Raw genomic sequence first — 17,614 nt, 5'->3', positions numbered from 1 at the left:
AATCCTGCTCTTTTGAGAAGCATCCCGGATAGATTAACAAATTATCAAAACTCCTATTTCCCGCAAGCAAACCTGCCATCCAGCACAGCAGTCCCCAGTTGGCACAGACTTGCTATCTAGGGTCCCTGGGGAGAAAGGACCAGCAAGGCCCTGCCCTCTGGCAACTCTGCCTCTGCCTGCCTGGGGAGCAAGATGCCCTGCCCAGGAACACTCCTTTCCCAGGCCCCTGCTTTTCTTTTCTACTGGGAACCTGCTTCTCAGAGTGGTAGAGGCGGGAGCCTCTGGGAAGCAGCCCAACTTGTTTCTAGTGCTTTGGCCAAACTCTGTCCCTGCAGAGCTCAGCTGTAGGCCAGGATGGTGCAGTTGGGACTAGGAGGCAAGAGGCCCGGGGGTAAGAACATTGGGTACCACCTCCCCATCAAGCTCCCTGTTTTCCTCTCCTAAAAGCTAGCAGGTAGAGTGGTCTCCAACCCCCAACTCCGCGAGTGTGGATGCCAGTTCACCCCCATTTTACCTCCAGGCAGGGTTCATCTGCCTTCCCAGACAGATGAGTGTCTCGATTACCTCTCCTGATGGTTCTGTTTTCATGGTGGGGAAGTGGAAGCCGTCTCAGACCCTGCAAATAACACTCTCTTGGGTATCTATTTTCCCGTTTTCAAACCCGTTTTCTGTCTAAATGTCTTCCTTAGATCTAACCCAAATTTCTTCTCTTGCCATTTAAAATAACACTCTTGGGTCTTAGTCAGTGGAGCTGGAGAGTAGATGTTTGCGCTCGTGCTACACCCCCATCTCCCACTAGTGGAATGCACTGCATGGTAACTGAAATCTGAAGAAGTCCTCTGGCATCAGTGTCTCCATTTTCTTCTTGCAGCATCCTGTCATCTGCTTTTCCCTGGGCTCTGTGTGAACCTCCATCCTCTGATTCTGTGAGTGGCCTGGTCCTCTGATTCTAACCCTCCTCAGCTGCTGACCTTTTTCACAACAAAGGTCACACCCTGCCTGTGGGGAACCCATCAAACAGTGCAGCCAACAACTTCAAGTGCCAAGACCTGGGCTAATTTGCTGCTGTGTGTAAACAACTTGATAAATGCCAATTGGCAGTAATTAAAATTTTAGGTTTTCCCCCCCTTCCCTTAAAGTATAAATCCTTGGGGTCCAGTAGAGGGGCCTAACTATAAGGAACACACGAGGAATTTCTTTTTCTCTCTGGGAACATGCCTAGGAAATGTGCGCACGGTCACGCAGTTACACAAGCATGTGTGTAGTGGGAGCTGATAATCAGGGACAGTGCAGCGTGACTTTGTGGCTCCACCTTGTTTGTTCTCTTTTTATTCAACCTTAGTAGCACTGTGTTTCCCTGAAAATAAGACCGGGTCTTATATTAATTTTTGCTCAAAAAGACTCATTAGGGATTTTGTTCAGAGGATGTCATCCTGAAAAATCATGCTAGGGCTTAGTTTCCAGTTAGGTCTTATTTTCGGGGAACATGGTAGTACTTCTCTTAGTATCTAGTACTTCTCTAAGTACACAGTGTTTAGTAGAATAATAGTACCGCTTAGTGGTATGTTTTTATGTCTATGTGACGGAAAATGAAGGGCATGTGTGCTCAAGGCGATGCCCAAAGTTGGAGCCGCAGAGCCTCTGTTCTGTTGATCTCCTAACGCCACTGGAACTTGAAGTCAGGACAACTAGTGGGGCTATGTCTCCTAGCCTCCTAGCATGACCTTGAGCAGATAGCTTATTCTTTCTGGTTTTTGTGTGTGAGCAAATGGTGGAAGCTAACTCTGCTTTTATTTATTTTTATTTTACTTTAAAAAAAAAAAAGACTTTTAGAAACTGTTTGTTTTCCAAAAACAAACCTTACTTTCATTTTGCTTAAGAGTTTGTGGAAGAACAGCTTAGGACCACTCAGCGGTTCTTCCTCCCCATTCAGTATCCTGAGCAGTGGGGGCTGCAAACCAGTCTTCAGAGGCTGTGTTCAGTAGGGAACTGCTGAGTAGGCTCAGAGGCCACCTGCTCGCCTTCAGACCAGTCTGCGACCTCAGGCGGAGCAGCAGTGAGCTTAGAAGCTGGAGCAGTCTTCGCCTTGAAATTCCTCCGCGGTCACAACTTTGTCAGCAGCAGCCTGCTCTTCCTTTTCAGTCTCCTGAGGGTCTCTGTACAAGTAGAGGTCAGGCATGACCTCCCACAGGTGCTTGTGGGAGATGGTGCCACGCACGCACAGAACTTCCCGGGCCAGCATCCGCGACATCAGACCCACGAGTGAGCGCTCTTGTTGCTGCAAAGGATGGTAATGTCCACATAGCACAGAGAGTCTGTTACACAGAGCAGTGGTCAGCAGGTTAACATAAGACACCTCTGTGTTGGTCAGCCCTGGGATTGGTAACCACCAGAAGTCTTGGCTCCCGGAAGGCTGCCGGGATCCAGTTAGTGAAGGTCCCAGGAGTGAAGCGGCCGGCGATAGGAGTGGCTCCAGCGGCAGCAGCAAACTTTAGCACAGCTCGCTGGCCAGTATTCCTGGACGATATGATACTGATATCAGCCAGGTTTTCAATGGCAACAATGGCATGAGCTGCCAGCAGAAGCTTCTCCCAGGTTCTCTTCAGATCTATGATGTGGGTGCCATCACTTTTCCATTTGTAGATGTATTGTTCTACTTGGAAGCCGAGGTTGGTGCCACCTAAGTGGGTTTCTGCTGCAAGGAATTTGAGGACATCCTCCTCCCTGGTTTGCAGGACATCAAGGGCTCCGGACATTGTGAAAGATTCCCTTTAAGTTACTTGTGGGAACTGAAAACAATACTACCCTCTTTGGGTAGAGCGGAAAGCAAGCTAACTCTCTCTTTCAGTCTTCCCAGCATTTACATGTTAATGTAAGAGAGAGGTTCTATGTGAGGCCCAGGAAACATTTTAATGGTTGTGTTCTTACAACTGGAGCCTGGAACATACTCAGTGAGGAGGAAATGAAGTTTTATGCCTAGGTTAGCTTACCCCACAGACTAAGAGGAGTGAGTGGACCCTGTGACCAGCTGGTCTCGGTTTGCCCATTTTTAGATGAAAGTTTCACACCCCCTGAGTCCTGGGCAAATTGGGGTGGTTAGTCACACTAACTGGATATCATGGTTGGGTAGATCAGGAAGCATGGGGTCTTTTCACTGCCTTCTTCTATCATTCATCTCTTCCCTTTTTTTCTCACTCATTCATCCCATTCCTATCTCCTTTTCAGGTCTATCTGGGAACCCGGCAGATCTGGAGAAACGTAAGCAAGTATTTGGACAGAACTTAATCCCTCCCAAAAAGCCCAAGACCTTCTTAGAATTAGTGTGGGAAGCCCTTCAAGATGTCACCCTCATCATCCTGGAGATCGCAGCCATCATCTCCTTGGTCCTGTCCTTCTACCGCCCCCCTGGTGAAGAAAATGAACGTGAGTGTCTTAAACAGCCCGGCAAAACTCAGATCTGGTTCTTTCCGTAATCACCGAAGAGCACTTACTGTTTGTGGTTGACAGATTATAGCTTAAAAGTTTCCCCCATTATCCAATGTGAGTTCTCCAAAGAAAACCAACAAGTAGCTAATAAGCTATTCTTCTAACCCATTCTGATTCCAGGGTCTTTTCCCCCTTCTCCCATCAAATTCTTGTTCAGAATATCACAAATCCGCTACACTTACCCAACCAACAAAGCCCTGCTTCTCAAAGTGTCCCCCACCAACATTATTGGCATTTTAGGATATAGCAGTGGGAGCCTGACCATGTTGGGAGTAAGTTCTTTACATGTGACTTGCCTATAATTTGCATTGACGTGTCTTGTGCTGTTTAGTCATTTGCTTCTTTTGGGTTACCATAAATAATTTTATGGTGATAAAATGATGCCCGAGCCTGCTGTCCTCCAGTATCCTCAAGGCATAGCTCTTCCACCCAACAGTTTTATTTTTTATTATTCTCTTTCTCTGTCTTTCTATTCTGGGGGATTACAGAAGCACTACCTTTTAATGGGGTAGTTGCGTTTGAGCCTTGATTCCCATGCCTATTGGTGGTTGTAAAGAGGGTGAGTTGTAAAGCCCACCCCAAATGAGGTAGCTAGGCACTCTGGCCCCAAATGCCCTCTGTGTAGTCCTCCGACCCCTGTCCCTTTCCTCCTCAAACCCGAGGGATTAAATGAACCATGAGGGCTAGGAAACTGGCCAGAAGGTGAAACTGGATTCCTGCTGAAACCATGGGCTGTCAGTGGAAGAGAGACAGAGCTAGGAGAGGGAGCAAACAGAGGTAAAGTCTACTCTGAAGTTAGTTCTGTCCTTGCCATTCACTTGTCCCTGCGTGAAGGAGAAACAAGGTGAATGCGAGAAAGATAGTAACACCAAGTCTACACCTTTTCGTAAGCACGCCTCCTTCCCTTGAAGGACAGAAGGACTCTACTGCTTAGATGGAGGACCATCCTGGGCTGTTTAGTGGACGGTAGTTTATGAAAAGGAAATAAAACACACTCCCTCCAATACTATGCTGTTCGTTTCTGCAGCTACCTACAGATGAATAAGGAGGAAGCTTGCCTGGTGCGGGTGAATTGACATGGAGACACCATGCAGGATCCCTCCCTGCCATCAGGCAGAAGCACTACCTTTTAATGTCAACAAAAGCCCCTACGTGATCCTTTCTTTCTCTCTTTTCCCTGGGTTAGAATGTGGTCTACCTGTAAGTAGCCCAGAAGATGAAGGGGAGTCAGAAGCCGGGTGGATTGAGGGGGCAGCCATTCTATTCTCGGTCATCATCGTGGTGCTAGTGACAGCCTTCAATGATTGGAGCAAAGAGAAGCAGTTCCGGGGGCTGCAGAACCGCATTGAAAAGGAACAGAAATTCTCCGTCATCCGAAATGGTCACATCATCCAGCTCCCTGTGGCTGAGATCGTGGTGGGTGACATCGCCCAAATCAAATACGGTGAGAGCTCCATGTTTCTCGCATCCATGCCACCTGCCCTATTTGAGGGCCAGGTCCTTTGGCATAAGGGGGCTAGGAATTGCTGGGGACCCAAAAAGATAGGACCCCAAATCATGTTAGCTTCTAGATTAACGTTTAAGGAGGTTGTAGGAAGGAAATTCAAAGAAAGAAGTAACTGAAACTCTTCCAAAAGATTATCAGCCTGTACCCTGTGTGTCTTCAGGTTAAAAGTATATAACATTCAGGCCATGGGAAGATGCTTGGGGACCAGTAATTGTTTGAATTTATCATACCTGGAAAGGAACCTTGTTCCGGGTTGTGAGAGCTGAAGCTGACTTTCAAAGGTTCTCCAGATACACACTGGGCCACTGCTTTTGTGTAGGACCCACGGGGGCAGCCCTGAGATGGGGTTAGGTGAACCCCACCCTCTGCCAGGCTCTTAATCTCCCCTCTTTCCCTGTTGCCCCTTCCCCTCTGTGCACTAGGTGACCTGCTACCAGCAGATGGGATCCTGATCCAGGGAAATGATCTCAAGATCGACGAGAGCTCTCTGACTGGGGAATCGGACCATGTCAAGAAGTCTGTGGAAAGAGACCCCATGTTGCTTTCAGGTGCCGCCTGTGGCCACCCCAGTTCCCACTCTACCTCCCACAGACGGCCAGGCCACAGAGACCTGCCCAGATCCTGCTGCCTCTTCTGGCCCTGCCCCATCTCCTTCCCCTGCATTAAAATCGGCAGTGGCATATTAGTGTGTTGAATATAAGTATATCCGGTAACCTAAAAGAAGTTCTATGTAAAGCAAGTGCTGTAGGGGCCTTGGAAGGGCTCTGCTTGTTGGGGGTAGATGGTGGTGGAAGGAGCCTTACCTTAAAGCAGACACACTTACCTCCTGATCCCCCAATTTGCTTGGTCTATTTTAAATGGTCCCAGTTCTTGACCTTTTTCTACTATCTGCTGAGTATAGCATTATCCATGGAGGAGGAAGAAGGGCTGCTTTTTTCTACGTCTGTATTTCACATGGGTCGGTGTAAAAAAACAACACCCCTCCCATCTTCTCCTTTCTCTTACAGGGACCCATGTCATGGAAGGTTCTGGCCGGATGGTAGTGACTGCTGTGGGTGTCAACTCCCAGACTGGAATCATCTTTACCCTCTTGGGGGCCAGTGAGGGAGAAGAAGAGGGGAAGAAGAAGAAAGGTAAAGGGCATTCAGAATGAGATTATCTTCCCTCCCACCCCTATGGATAAACTAGGAAGCAAGGGAGCAGATCTGGATGAAAGAATCTGCTGGATGAAGACTGCAGGTATCCAAAGCCCTTGCCGAGATAAAGATGTCAACCCTGCCTCTCCAGGCTGCTTTGATGAAATCCTGATCCTGGCTCAAATCCAAATCAGGTTGCGTTTGAGCCCTGATTCCCATGCCTATTGGTGGTTGTAAAGAGGGTGAGTTGTAAAGCCCACCCCAAATGAGGTAGCTAGGCACTCTGGCCCCAAATGCCCTCTGTGTAGTCCTCCGGTCCCTGTCCCTTTCTTCCTCAAACACAAGGGATTAAATGAACCATGAGGGCTAAGAAACTGGCCAGAAGGTGAAACTGGATTCCTGCTGAAACCATGGGCTGTCAGTGGAAGAGAGACAGAGCTAGGAGAGGGAGCAAACAGAGGTAAAGTCTACTCTGAAGTTAGTTCTGTCCTTGCCATTCACTTGTCCCTGCGTGAAGGAGAAACAAGGTGAATGCGAGAAAGATAGTAACACCAAGTCTACACCTTTTCGTAAGCACGCCTCCTTCCCTTGAAGGACAGAAGGACTCTACTGCTTAGATGGAGGACCATCCTGGGCTGTTTAGTGGACGGTAGTTTATGAAAAGGAAATAAAACACACTCCCTCCAATACTACGCTGTTCGTTTCTGCAGCTACCTACAGATGACTAAGGAGGAAGCTTGCCTGGTGCGGGTGAATTGACATGGAGACACCATGCAGGATCCCTGCCATCAGGCAGAAACAGTTCAAACCTCTCATTTCCTCACACCTCATGCCATTTCTGAACCAAGTGCTATGACGGGCCAGGAGCACCCTCCCAGTAGCAGCCGTGCTCTAGGAGGAAGCCGCTTGGTGTAGGTGTGTGCACTCACCTGCGTGAGTGGTGTGCTCCATATTCCACAGTTTCATGAGAGCCCCCAGTGAGAAGGGATGTAAGCAGAGATTTGAGCTTCCTTCACATTCCCTTCCCTGCAACTCAACCCCTTTGCTGTCGCCCTTTTGGGCTCTAAGCAGGACCAACAAATTGGATATCTGATCTCTTAATAGTCACTTTGGGTCTCCACCCCACTTTTTTCTTTCTTGTTCAAACAGGTAAAAAACAAGGAGTCCCTGAAAATCGCAACAAAGGTAACCTGTCCACCCACTCATTTACCATCTCTATCTGACTACACTCAAACCAGACCTTTCCAGGCCATCTGCCGTCTCCCTTTTCCTCGCCATAAATCTATTATCTGCTGCTGTGGCCCAGATATCTCATACTGAGGAAGGTGCAGAGATTTGGGGGTAGTTTCAAGGTCCCAGTCCCAATCTAATATGGGACAACAGCACCCTCTGCTGTTGGCTAAGGGAATCTCATGTCAAGGTTTCTCTTGGGGAGTGTGTAGGATTGATCTGCTTTTCCCAGGTTGCTGAATTCTTTGCCTCATTGCCCTCAGCCTGATTTAAACACCAACAGTCATTAGTTTCTGGGTTGGAAGACTTCAGGGTCCTATGATGGAGGGCGTTGGGTGGGCAGTCCCTGCACCCTCCTCTTCCTAGTTTCCTCATTGCTGTCCTCTTCTGGTCTGGAATCCTTCTCTGCTGGTCTCGGGGTGCTTAGAGAGAGGCTTTCCTCCATGCCTCCCTCCTCACCTCTTTCTTTGTTCTCTCCACAGTCTGTTTTCTTCCTCCTGATCTGATGTGTGTTTCTTTTTTGGTGACTGTGCTGACATCCGTCTCTGTCTTGTTTGTGAGTCTGACAGCAGAGACAGTGTCTCAGGAAGGGCACCCTAAGCAAAGGGGCCGAGTTCTACAAGAGTGAAGTGAGAGGGTGGTGGGAGCCAGTGAGAATTGTTCTCTTGAGACAGAGTCTAGAGATTTGTTGCCTCTGTCACCCACATCATAGTAGTCTTTAAAAATAAAGTCATCATATTGGAGAACCAGGGCTCCACAGAACTAATTCTTTTAATTTCAGGTCTTTTTAACTCTTCTTTTTAATGCAAAGTGGATTTATATAACTTTATTCCTGCTTTCTCTTATTCCAGGAGGTTCCCTACACCAGCTTCTTCCCTCTCCCCCAGAACACTAATCCCAGGTCCCACTCTGGTCCTCCCTACCTTTGTCAGGCAGGGGAGCAAGGGGTTTCCTTCCCCTGTTCAACTGACATAAGAAGGAACTGGAGAGCACCCTCTGTGGGGTGTGTGTTTCTTCCCTGGCAGTCTATGCATAGAGATACATGAACCTTTGAACAGAGCAAACTAGGACCCTTATGCTCTGGAAACATCTGTCAGCCTTCCCTTTCAGTCCCTTTCTGCAATAAGATTCACTATTGTAAGCACTGAGTTACAGAAAGGATGTTTGTTGGTAATAGCTCTCATTAGCATGACTGATCCTCTTGCTGGAATAAACCTGGCTTGGGACTTTGAGGTGGTGCCAGGAAGATGCCACTGCAGAGGAAATTCACACCCAGAAAGCACCCATGTTTCATCTCCAGTTGTTAGAATATCATTCCACAGGCCGTAATAGAGGGTCAAAAGCAAGCACCCTGTGTGGCATGGGGTGAGGGTGGTCAGGACCCATGTCAGAGGTCCAAGGTGTATGCAGGAAGAAGACAGGTTTTCTGATTTCCACCTGCCTGTTGCTCAGCGCTACTGCCTGGCCTGTTCACCTGTCCTGTTTGTGTGCACACCCTAGCAAAGACTCAGGATGGAGTGGCCCTGGAAATCCAGCCCCTCAACAGCCAGGAGGGGATCGACAATGAAGAAAAGGAGAAAAAAGTGGCCAAGCTGCCTAAGAAGGAGAAGTCAGTGCTGCAGGGCAAGCTGACGCGCTTGGCCGTTCAGATCGGGAAAGCTGGTGAGTAGGGCAGAGGCTTCTGTCGCTGTGGTTTATTGAGGTTGTTCCGGATCCTCGCTGCTTTGATTCCTATGTCTCCACTCCACCCAGGTCTGGCAGAAGCAGCTAAAACTTCTGAGTGGCTAGTGTAGTGTAGGCAGCCGTGTCCCTGCTTCTGCCACTCTTTGGCTACTCCCTAGGCTTTCAGAGACAAATGTGTCTCCCTGTGTAAGGCTTAAAGGCTCTTGGGTCTCTTTCATCCAAACAAATGGAAAGTAAAGAACTTGTATCATAACATGGGAGATTTACATTAGTAAGAAGGGAGACTTTAATAACTGCTTACCTGTCACGCGGGGCAGCCTGCGGGGTCTCTGGTCCCGCTCCCCACACAAGAACACAGGATGTGGCTAGGCCAAAAAGGAACACCCACGGAGCCATAGGTAGGGGAGTCACACCACTATGGTCTCACTGGAGGCTGGATTCACACGACGTGCGACCTTCTGTCCGCTTTTCTGCCAACCGACCGACTCACTCTCGACTCACCAACCAGCGCAGCCGCAGCAGTTATATCAGTGGCTAATTGGCTCACTGGTTACAGCTGAGGGTCAATTAGCCACAGCTGACAGCCATCTACTACCCGAGCCAGCACCCCTCCACGTGAGGCCGAGAGCCTGGAAACTGCTCTCTGGGACTCTGTCCCCACACTCCTCCCCTACAGGGTCTCGCCTCACAATCTACGCGACAAGCATCTTCTGCAAGGTTCCCTGTGTCATATTAGCCTACAGGCACCTACAGACAGAAAGAAACAGTAGTCTTAGGAACCAACAATGGCAAATCCCTTCCATCTGGGAGGATACACGCTAGCTTTTTGTCCTGGGAAAGGAGGGTCGCTGCCACTGGCACCTTTCCTGGTTTGTGGTACCAGACCTTTATGGCATTGCTTGGGGTCCCTTGCGTAGTTTCAACATGTAACAGAACAGGGGACCCCATAATAGGCCATAGTGAGAGCACATAGGTTCCCCGCAAAATCATCCCGGTATCGGGACCTCCGTATGCTACAGTCACTTGCGGTGGCCACTCAGCCATCACCCCTGGCGTCACTTGCAATTCATGAGTCAAACCAACCCCCCATGGGGCTATCAGGCCCAACCACCTACAGTGGCAGCTTTTGACCTGCCAGGGCCAAGTCCATTGCTGCCGTTCCCCTGCTTTCAAGCATGTGGGTGCTGGCGGCAAAATGTTCCCATTTCTGCCATAGCCTGGCTTTAACAGAATCTCACTGGTGGTAACTTGTAATTGAATGGGAGCGGCCGTTCGATGTAGCAGAGCTTCTACTGGTGCAGGCCCCCCTTTCCGTGGTCTCTCATTCAGGACTCTCAGGACGTCCCACAGACGCGAGGCCCAGTCACGCATCGTGGGAGGGTGTTTTGACACATGGAGACCTTGCTTCAAAAGGCCATTATAGCGTTCAATCATGCCAGCGGCTTGTGGGTTATACGGGGTGTGAAACAACCATTGTACGTCCATCCTGGCAGCCCAGCGCTGCACTTCTTGCCCCGTAAAATGGGTACCCCTGTCACTTTCAATGACTTGGGGGCGCCCATAGAGGGCGCACAGCCATGTAAGAGTGACCACTGTATGCCGCTGATCCGCAGCCGGACACGGCCAAGCACACATCAATTCCAGAGCAGTGTCCACTGCTGTGAACACATACACAGCATTGAGGGCCTTAGGCAGGGGTCCAATGTAATCCACTTGCCAGCGAGTGAGGGGCACCCTCCCTCGCGTAATCTGCTGTGTCTCCCAGGGGAGCCTCCGCCTTTGGGGGCTGTCCTGGTCACAGATGGCACAATCATAGCAGGCATCTGCTATCTCCTGCCATTTCAAAGGCAGGCCCCAGCATCTGCTCACCTGCCACATGGTTCGGCTTCCAGCGTGCTGTAATTTCCTATGCAGCCAATGGGCCACATCAGTGGCAGGAGCCCGTTCTAACCATCAGACCCGTGCTAGGGCGTCTGCTTCATCATTACCTGGGGACACTAAGGGGGAGTGACCTGTGACATTCATTAGGGTCACGTCTTTTCTCTGCCCTAGGTCCCAGAGATCCTGCCACATTGCTTGACCCCACAGTGGACGGTGTCCTACCAACCAGTTTTGGTGTTTCCATGTAGGGAGCCACAACGTTAGGCCCTGGAACACCGCCCAGCTGTCAGTACAAATAACTAGGGGCCCAGGCTCGTGGCTGATTATCATCCACACAGCTCATAGCTCAGCCCACTGGCTACCCTGGCCCATCCCAGTATCAAACCAAATGGTGTCTGTTTTGGGCTGGACACCAATAGCCGTCCAAACAGCTGCAGCCCCTCGGCTAGAACCATCGGTAAACCAGGCATCCTCAGGTACTGGGGACTGTCCTTCTTTGTAGGGCGAGGGCTCCAAGTCCTCCCCTCTAGGCAGAGTGCTTGGCTCAGCCTGGGCTACAAGCTCCACAGGCCCCACCCAGGACCTGTTGTAGCTCTGTGCTCAAAGGGCTTGAACTAAGGGTGCTATGTTGCTCTAAGTAAGCACCCCACTTGGCAAGGGTGGTGGTCTGTGCCACCCCTATTTTGGGTCCCTGGGTCCACGTAGGACCCACCCCTGGATGGGATAGGTTGTTCGAACCGACACCTGTGCAGTTCCTGTGATGGCTTCTGTGGCCACTAGGGCTGCGTACACAGCAGCCAGATGTTTCTCTATTAGAGAGTAGTGGACTTCTGCTGCTTTCCACAATTGTGACCAAAATCCCACTGGCAACCAGAGACGCTCCTGCCGTTGCCAGAGGCCCCAACCGTACCCTCTTAGGTTACGTGAACATCAAGTTCAAATGGACAGCTAGGGTCCACTACTTGCAGAGCCTGTGCCTGCTGCACTGCTTGTTTTGTGGCAACAAAGCCTTGCTCTATAGCCTCTGTCCAATCCCATGAGGCCCCCTTTTTTTATCATGTTATACAAGGGCCTTGCTATTTGTGCTAAATGGGGTACAAAGGCCCACCAATACCCTAGCAGTCCCAAATACGTCTGCAGTTGGGAGACGTTGGTCAGCCGGGGAAATGCTTGTATTTTGTCAGTAATCGCCTCAGGTATGACCTTTGTCTTACCCAACCACACAACACCCACAAACTTGACGGATAAGCCAGGGCCTTGGACTTTTTCCTCGTTCACCACCCAGCCACGTGACTTCAGGTGGCAGAGAAGAGAGGGAGCTGCTTGCTCTAAATCTGAAAGAGAATCAGATGTTAATAAAATATCATCGACATAATGAAACAAGGCCACAGAGGACGGGTGATCCCACTGTGCCAAATCCTGGGCTATGAGCCCATGGCAGATAGTGGGGCTGTGCAAGTATCCTTGCGGAAGGACTTGAAAAGTCCACTGCCGCCCGTCCCAAGTAAAAGCAAACTGCTCTTGACACTCGGGTGCAATGTCAATGGAGAAACAAGCATTGGCCAAGTCCACTACATAGTGATATGTCCCCAGGCGGACAGTCAGACAATCCATCAAATCGTGAATTGAAGGTACTGCCGCGTGCAAAGGTGGCGTCACCTTATTTAACTCCCTATAGTCCACAGTCATTCGCCAGGTCCCATCTGGCTTCTTGACAGGCCATACAGGGGAGTTAAAGGGACTGTGCGTTGGCCTCACTATATGTGCCTTTTCCAATTCCAATATTGTACGACCAATCTCCTCCTGTCCTCCTGGCAGGCGGTACTGTCGCACTGTAACCACGCGCCAGGGCTGTGGCAACACTTGAGGAGGGTGGTGAGCATGCCCGCGTGTCACCGCTTTTACCACCCGGATCCGGAGACAGAACTCTCCTACCGACGTCTGTAAGCTGAGGCCATGTAGCACGTCCACCCCTAGAATATATTCTGGAACGGGGGAGACATACACCTTGTAGGTACGAGGGGGAAGCCTTCCTATACCCAGTGGTAAGGAAACAGCTTTCACAGTCACAGTTTTTCCCCCTTAGCCATCAATGCAGATTGCTGGTCCAGGGAACAGTTCTGGGTTCCCATAAACGAGACTACAGTCGGCGCCAGTGTCAACCAGAGCCAAAACCCTCTGTACATTCGCAGGGGACCAATGTATGGACAGTTTCACGTGGGGCCTCCGGTCCCTGCTCGTCCCCTCTGACCGGGTACCTTGGCCCCACCCCTAATCAAGCTGAAAAGAGTCGGCCTCAAGCGGCTGCATGAAGTCCTGGAGGGACACGGGTCGCGCTTTCCCAGACTTCTCCTTTATGCTTCTCCGGAATTGTTGTTCCGGACGCAACTGTTTCCAAAGTTCAAGCAGGAGTGCATTGGGTTGTCGGTCTATTTTCTCCCGATCGACCCCTGCTGCCACGAGATCATGCCACATCTGTGCGCGTGTTACTCTCTGAGGCCCGCGACCTCGCCCCTTTACCTTTGGTGTGGGCTTCCAGGTCTCAACTGTGCGGACCTCCTGTCTTAACTTCCTTCGCCTCCGGCTTTCAACATCCCCTAGGGTGGCCATGGCAGTTGTAACTTCATGGATCCGTCGCCCTACATACGGTGTAAGAATAGCAACCAAGGATCCAAAAGCACTCGCAAGTGCAGTATCCAAAACCAGATCTCTCATGCTGGCAGTAAAACGCTCGTCATCTGGGCCCTGCATGTTGAGGTTAAAAATAGCATGTCTCATACCCATTTCACGGATTATTTGCGTAAGTTCTGTATATGACTGCCATTGACTCACAGTGTCTGGCAGCTCGCCAGCCTGTTCCCATACGGTGCGTACCGCAGCAGTGAGCCACTCATTAGAGAATGGTCGCCCTGGTTGTTGGCCAACCTATGGCAGTTTTGTAACCTTTGTCGCAGGGACGGATGCACTGTCACGAAGGCTAGCTTTTCCATCTCGCCTGGGGAGCAGAGAATGCTGTCTGCTCCCTCATCCCATAAACGTAACAGCCAAGCTGAGACTGGCTCCCCAGGGCTCTGTCGGTACCGCCTCCCCAGCTCCTGCAACTCAGTGGGAGTGTATGGGGTGTAGGTTGTGAACTCATTCACAGCTGGGTTGCCGGCAGCAACGCCCCGGGGCCCAAAGGTTGCTCACGTTTCACCCTTTGCTTCAAGATTGGCCGGGCTTGGGGGTTGGGAGCTACATTGTCTCCACTCGCTTCCTCTGCCTCTGCCTCAGAGTCTCCACCTTGGGGCCCCTGTTCTAACAGGCGGACCCGAGCTTCCAACCAGGACACCTGGTCCGGCACCTGGGTCATTTCATGAAGCGCATTTTCCGTGTTGAGACTCAAGGCCGTGAGGAACATCCAGCCCACATGGCCAGCTGTAGCCTTCTCCTCCCCTGGCAACCGCTCAGCCAGAGCCTGCAGGGCCCTCTCCACACTGGCAGGAGAGCCATCCATGTCCTCCCACCCCTCCTTGGGGGTCCAACTCCTGAGAACAGTGGCCACCGGGCACCACACACTGTGTGGGGGCCACACGTCCTCCTGCCCAGAGTCAGACCCCATTCCTACCTGGTCGGAATCTTGCTCACCGTGCCACGCGTCCGATTGGGTGGAGGCCTCGGTGTAAGATGTCCACAACCCTCGGAGCCTACAGCAGCAGCCCACCAGAAAGCTGGCAATGCCTGCTATGGCCAACAGGGTGGCATGCCATCCGGAGGCTTGAGAGGACCACCAATTCACCGAGGGGTCAAGTCTCTCCTAGGCAGACTGCGCTCCCTGTCTCTGGTGCTGCTCCTCATGAGCTTCCCGAGACTGCGTTTTCACACACAAAACTGCTCCACCATCCTTTGGAGAGTTTTGGCTGGCACAATACCCTGCTCGCTCCACCATTTGTTGTGCAGGGTAGCCTACAGGGTCTCTGGTCCTGCTCCCCACATAAGAACATAGCATATGGTGAGGCCAAAAAGGAACACCCACGGAGCCATAGGTAGGGGAGTCATACCGCTATAGTCTCACTGGAGGCTGGAGTCATACGACCTGCAAACCTGCTGTCCGCTTCTCTGCCTGCCAACCGAACGACTCACTCTCGACTCACCAACCCACGCATCCGCGGCAGTTATATCAGTAGCTAATGGCTAACTGGTTACAGCTGATGGTCAATTAGCCACAGTGGACGGCCATCTACTATAGAGCCAGCACCTTTCCACGTGAGGCCGAGACCTGGAAACTGCTCTCTGGGACTCTGTCCCCACACCTGTCATATGTATGGGCTTATAAATTCTGTAAGTGTAGAGAAGGCTAGCAGTTTGTTAGTGGTAGTTCCCTAGCAGAGTAGTAGCGTCAGAGTGGGGACAGAGTCCCAGAGAGCAGTTTCCAGGCTCTCGGCCTCACATGGAAAGGTGCTGGCTCGGGTAGTAAATGGCCATCAGCTGTGACTAGTTGGCCATCAGCTGTTACCATTTAGCCATTAGCCACTGATATAACTGCCATGGCTAAGCTAGCAAGCATGGATTGCAGTTAGCACTGCGGATTGCAGTTAGCAAGTGAGGTGGGTTGGCAGAGAAGCAGATGGCAGACCGCGGATCGTGTGGCTCCTGCTTCCTGTGTCTCCAACCCAGCCGCCAGCGAGACTATAGCTATAGCGGTATGACTCCCCGTATCTATGGCTCCATGGGTGTTCCTTTTTGGCCTCACCATATCCTGTGTTCTTATGCAGGGAGGTTCTTATGCGGGGAGCGGGATCAGAGACCCCGCATGACAATCAGGCCAGGCAAAGAGCTGTACATTCAAAATAAGGACTGGAGGGAAAGGGAAGAGAGTGACCACAGAGGCTCTTTCCAGAGGAACGGTCACTAAAGGCATTCTTGTGTACTGTGGAAGGAGGTGGCTTCTCCATCACTTGCTACTGCATTCTCTCTCTACTTTCTTCTGTGGTGAGGAGGGACAAGGGGGTTGGAGGAGGGCACAGAAGGAAGAGTGCTCTTTCGGTGACCATACCCCTCCAGGTGCTGTCTTATGCCACTGCCTGGTTACTTCTTGACCCCCAACCCCCACCCCTCTGTTTACCACAATCATAGTCTAGCCTAGTACATCAATGTGTCTACAGTTTACCTGAGGCCTTCTTAAGGTGCAGTACCTGATTCAGGAGACCTAGGGCAGAGCCTGAAAGTCTGCATTTCTGACAAGCCCCAGGTGAGGCCAGGCCGCTGACCCACTAAACACATTGAGTAGCTAGAATCTGTGTTGTCCACTACCGTAGCCACTAACCATGTTTAGCTGTTTCCGTTTAAATTAATTAAAATGAAGCACAATTAAACATTTAGTTTCTCAGTTCACATTAGCCTGATTCCGATTGGCCAATAACTGCATGAGGCTAGTGGCTACCACATTGGACAGTGTTAGTCTAGCCTATTCATTTGATTTTATTACCCAGCTAATCTGGACTACTGTGAAATCTCCAGAATATAAACTATATATGGATGAGATGAATTGCAGGTGTGGAATCAAGTTCTTGAAACTGGCACACACAGGTTTGAAACATTAATCACATTCCACCTAACCCTCCTATTGTCCTCTGAGTCCCTGCTTTGCTCTACAGGAAGGACAAGCTTCCTGATGGCTGGCCAGGCATCTCCTCTGTCATGTTATTTTACATATTTTACATAAGTTAGGCCAGGACTAGGGTGAGGCAAATGGGCTGCCTTGTACCACCCTGAGAGTGATGGCCCCTTCAATTTTGTACCCTAGGCACCTTGCTTGCCTCACCTTAGCCCTGAGCCTGATGAAGCAAAGTGCAAAAGAACATGCTTTCATTGATACTCATTGATCACCTCTCGCCTTTCATGGATCCCTCTAAGTCATCAGGCCCTCAGGAAAAGTGAAGACCCAAACCAGACTATGGTTTAAGGCAGAGCTTTTCCCAGATACTGTGCTACAGATATAGGTGCCACTGTGCCCAGATACTGATCTCAGGGCAATTGGAGGCCCTAGGCCAGTTGTTTTCAGACCTTGAGCAGATTCTCCCGTTGACCTCAGTGTGTAGGATGACCAACTGTCACAGTTTGCTCAGGACTTTCTTGGTTTTAGCACTGACAGTCCCATGTGCCAGGAAACTGCTCAGTCTCAGGCAAACCAGGATGGTTGGTGCCCCACCAGTATGTCACACGCAAAACCTCTCTGTGCCTTAGTTTCCTCAGAAAAAGGGAGTAAAATAGTAACTTACCTCATAGGGTTGTTAGGAGGATTAAATGAGTTAGTTTATGTGAAGTGCTTGCCTGGCCCATAATGTAAGCGCTATATAAATATATGCTATTATTTGTCACTTTCATCTATGCCACATCAGAACAAAGGTTGGGAGGCACTGTTCTAAGGATTGGTCTTGTAGGTGATGTGCTAACACCATAGGGACATGGCTGTAAACCCGTTGTGGATTGCCCGGCATTTGCAGGTTACTGCAGAAGTCCACATTGATAAACTACTAGGAAAACAGTCAAATACGGTTACTACATTGTGAATCATAGGAAGAGGGTATTTCTGAAATAGAATCATAGAATGCTATTTTGGAAACTAGACCAGCTGTCTTCTGTAAGAATAAGAAAACAGACCCAGAGAGAGTCAAAGACTAGTCTAAATCCACGAATCAGGTTAGTGCAG

The 17,614-nt window shown here is 50.3% G+C and overlaps 1 protein-coding gene and 1 pseudogene across 5 annotated transcripts in view; one reads left to right on the top strand and one right to left on the bottom strand.

Annotated features, from left to right (window-relative positions):
* Nucleotides 1–1,898: 1,898 nt before the first annotated feature.
* Nucleotides 1,899–3,017, bottom strand: LOC109434469 (small ribosomal subunit protein uS2; annotated as a pseudogene).
* A 108-nt stretch (nucleotides 3,018–3,125) lies between these two features.
* The window catches only part of ATP2B4 (ATPase plasma membrane Ca2+ transporting 4), a 46,689-nt gene continuing 32,200 nt past the window's right edge, over nucleotides 3,126–17,614 (top strand). For 3 of the 5 annotated variants that reach the window (XM_074322326.1, XM_074322330.1, XM_074322328.1), the window contains exons 1-6: nucleotides 3,126–3,423; nucleotides 4,673–4,930; nucleotides 5,416–5,541; nucleotides 6,001–6,126; nucleotides 7,279–7,314; nucleotides 8,860–9,021. In XM_074322326.1, the coding sequence (XP_074178427.1) occupies nucleotides 3,141–3,423; nucleotides 4,673–4,930; nucleotides 5,416–5,541; nucleotides 6,001–6,126; nucleotides 7,279–7,314; nucleotides 8,860–9,021 (991 nt within the window). In that variant the 5' untranslated portion in view covers nucleotides 3,126–3,140. The remainder of the gene's footprint in view (nucleotides 3,424–4,672; nucleotides 4,931–5,415; nucleotides 5,542–6,000; nucleotides 6,127–7,278; nucleotides 7,315–8,859; nucleotides 9,022–17,614) is intronic. The other 2 variants (XM_074322327.1, XM_074322329.1) reach the window with 1 other exon arrangement.

This window comes from Rhinolophus sinicus, linkage group LG17, assembly GCF_036562045.2.
Source record: "Rhinolophus sinicus isolate RSC01 linkage group LG17, ASM3656204v1, whole genome shotgun sequence".
NCBI classification, from domain to species: domain Eukaryota; kingdom Metazoa; phylum Chordata; class Mammalia; order Chiroptera; family Rhinolophidae; genus Rhinolophus; species Rhinolophus sinicus.
Note: the sequence above shows the minus strand (reverse complement) of the source record. Positions and strands in the feature narration are given on the sequence as shown.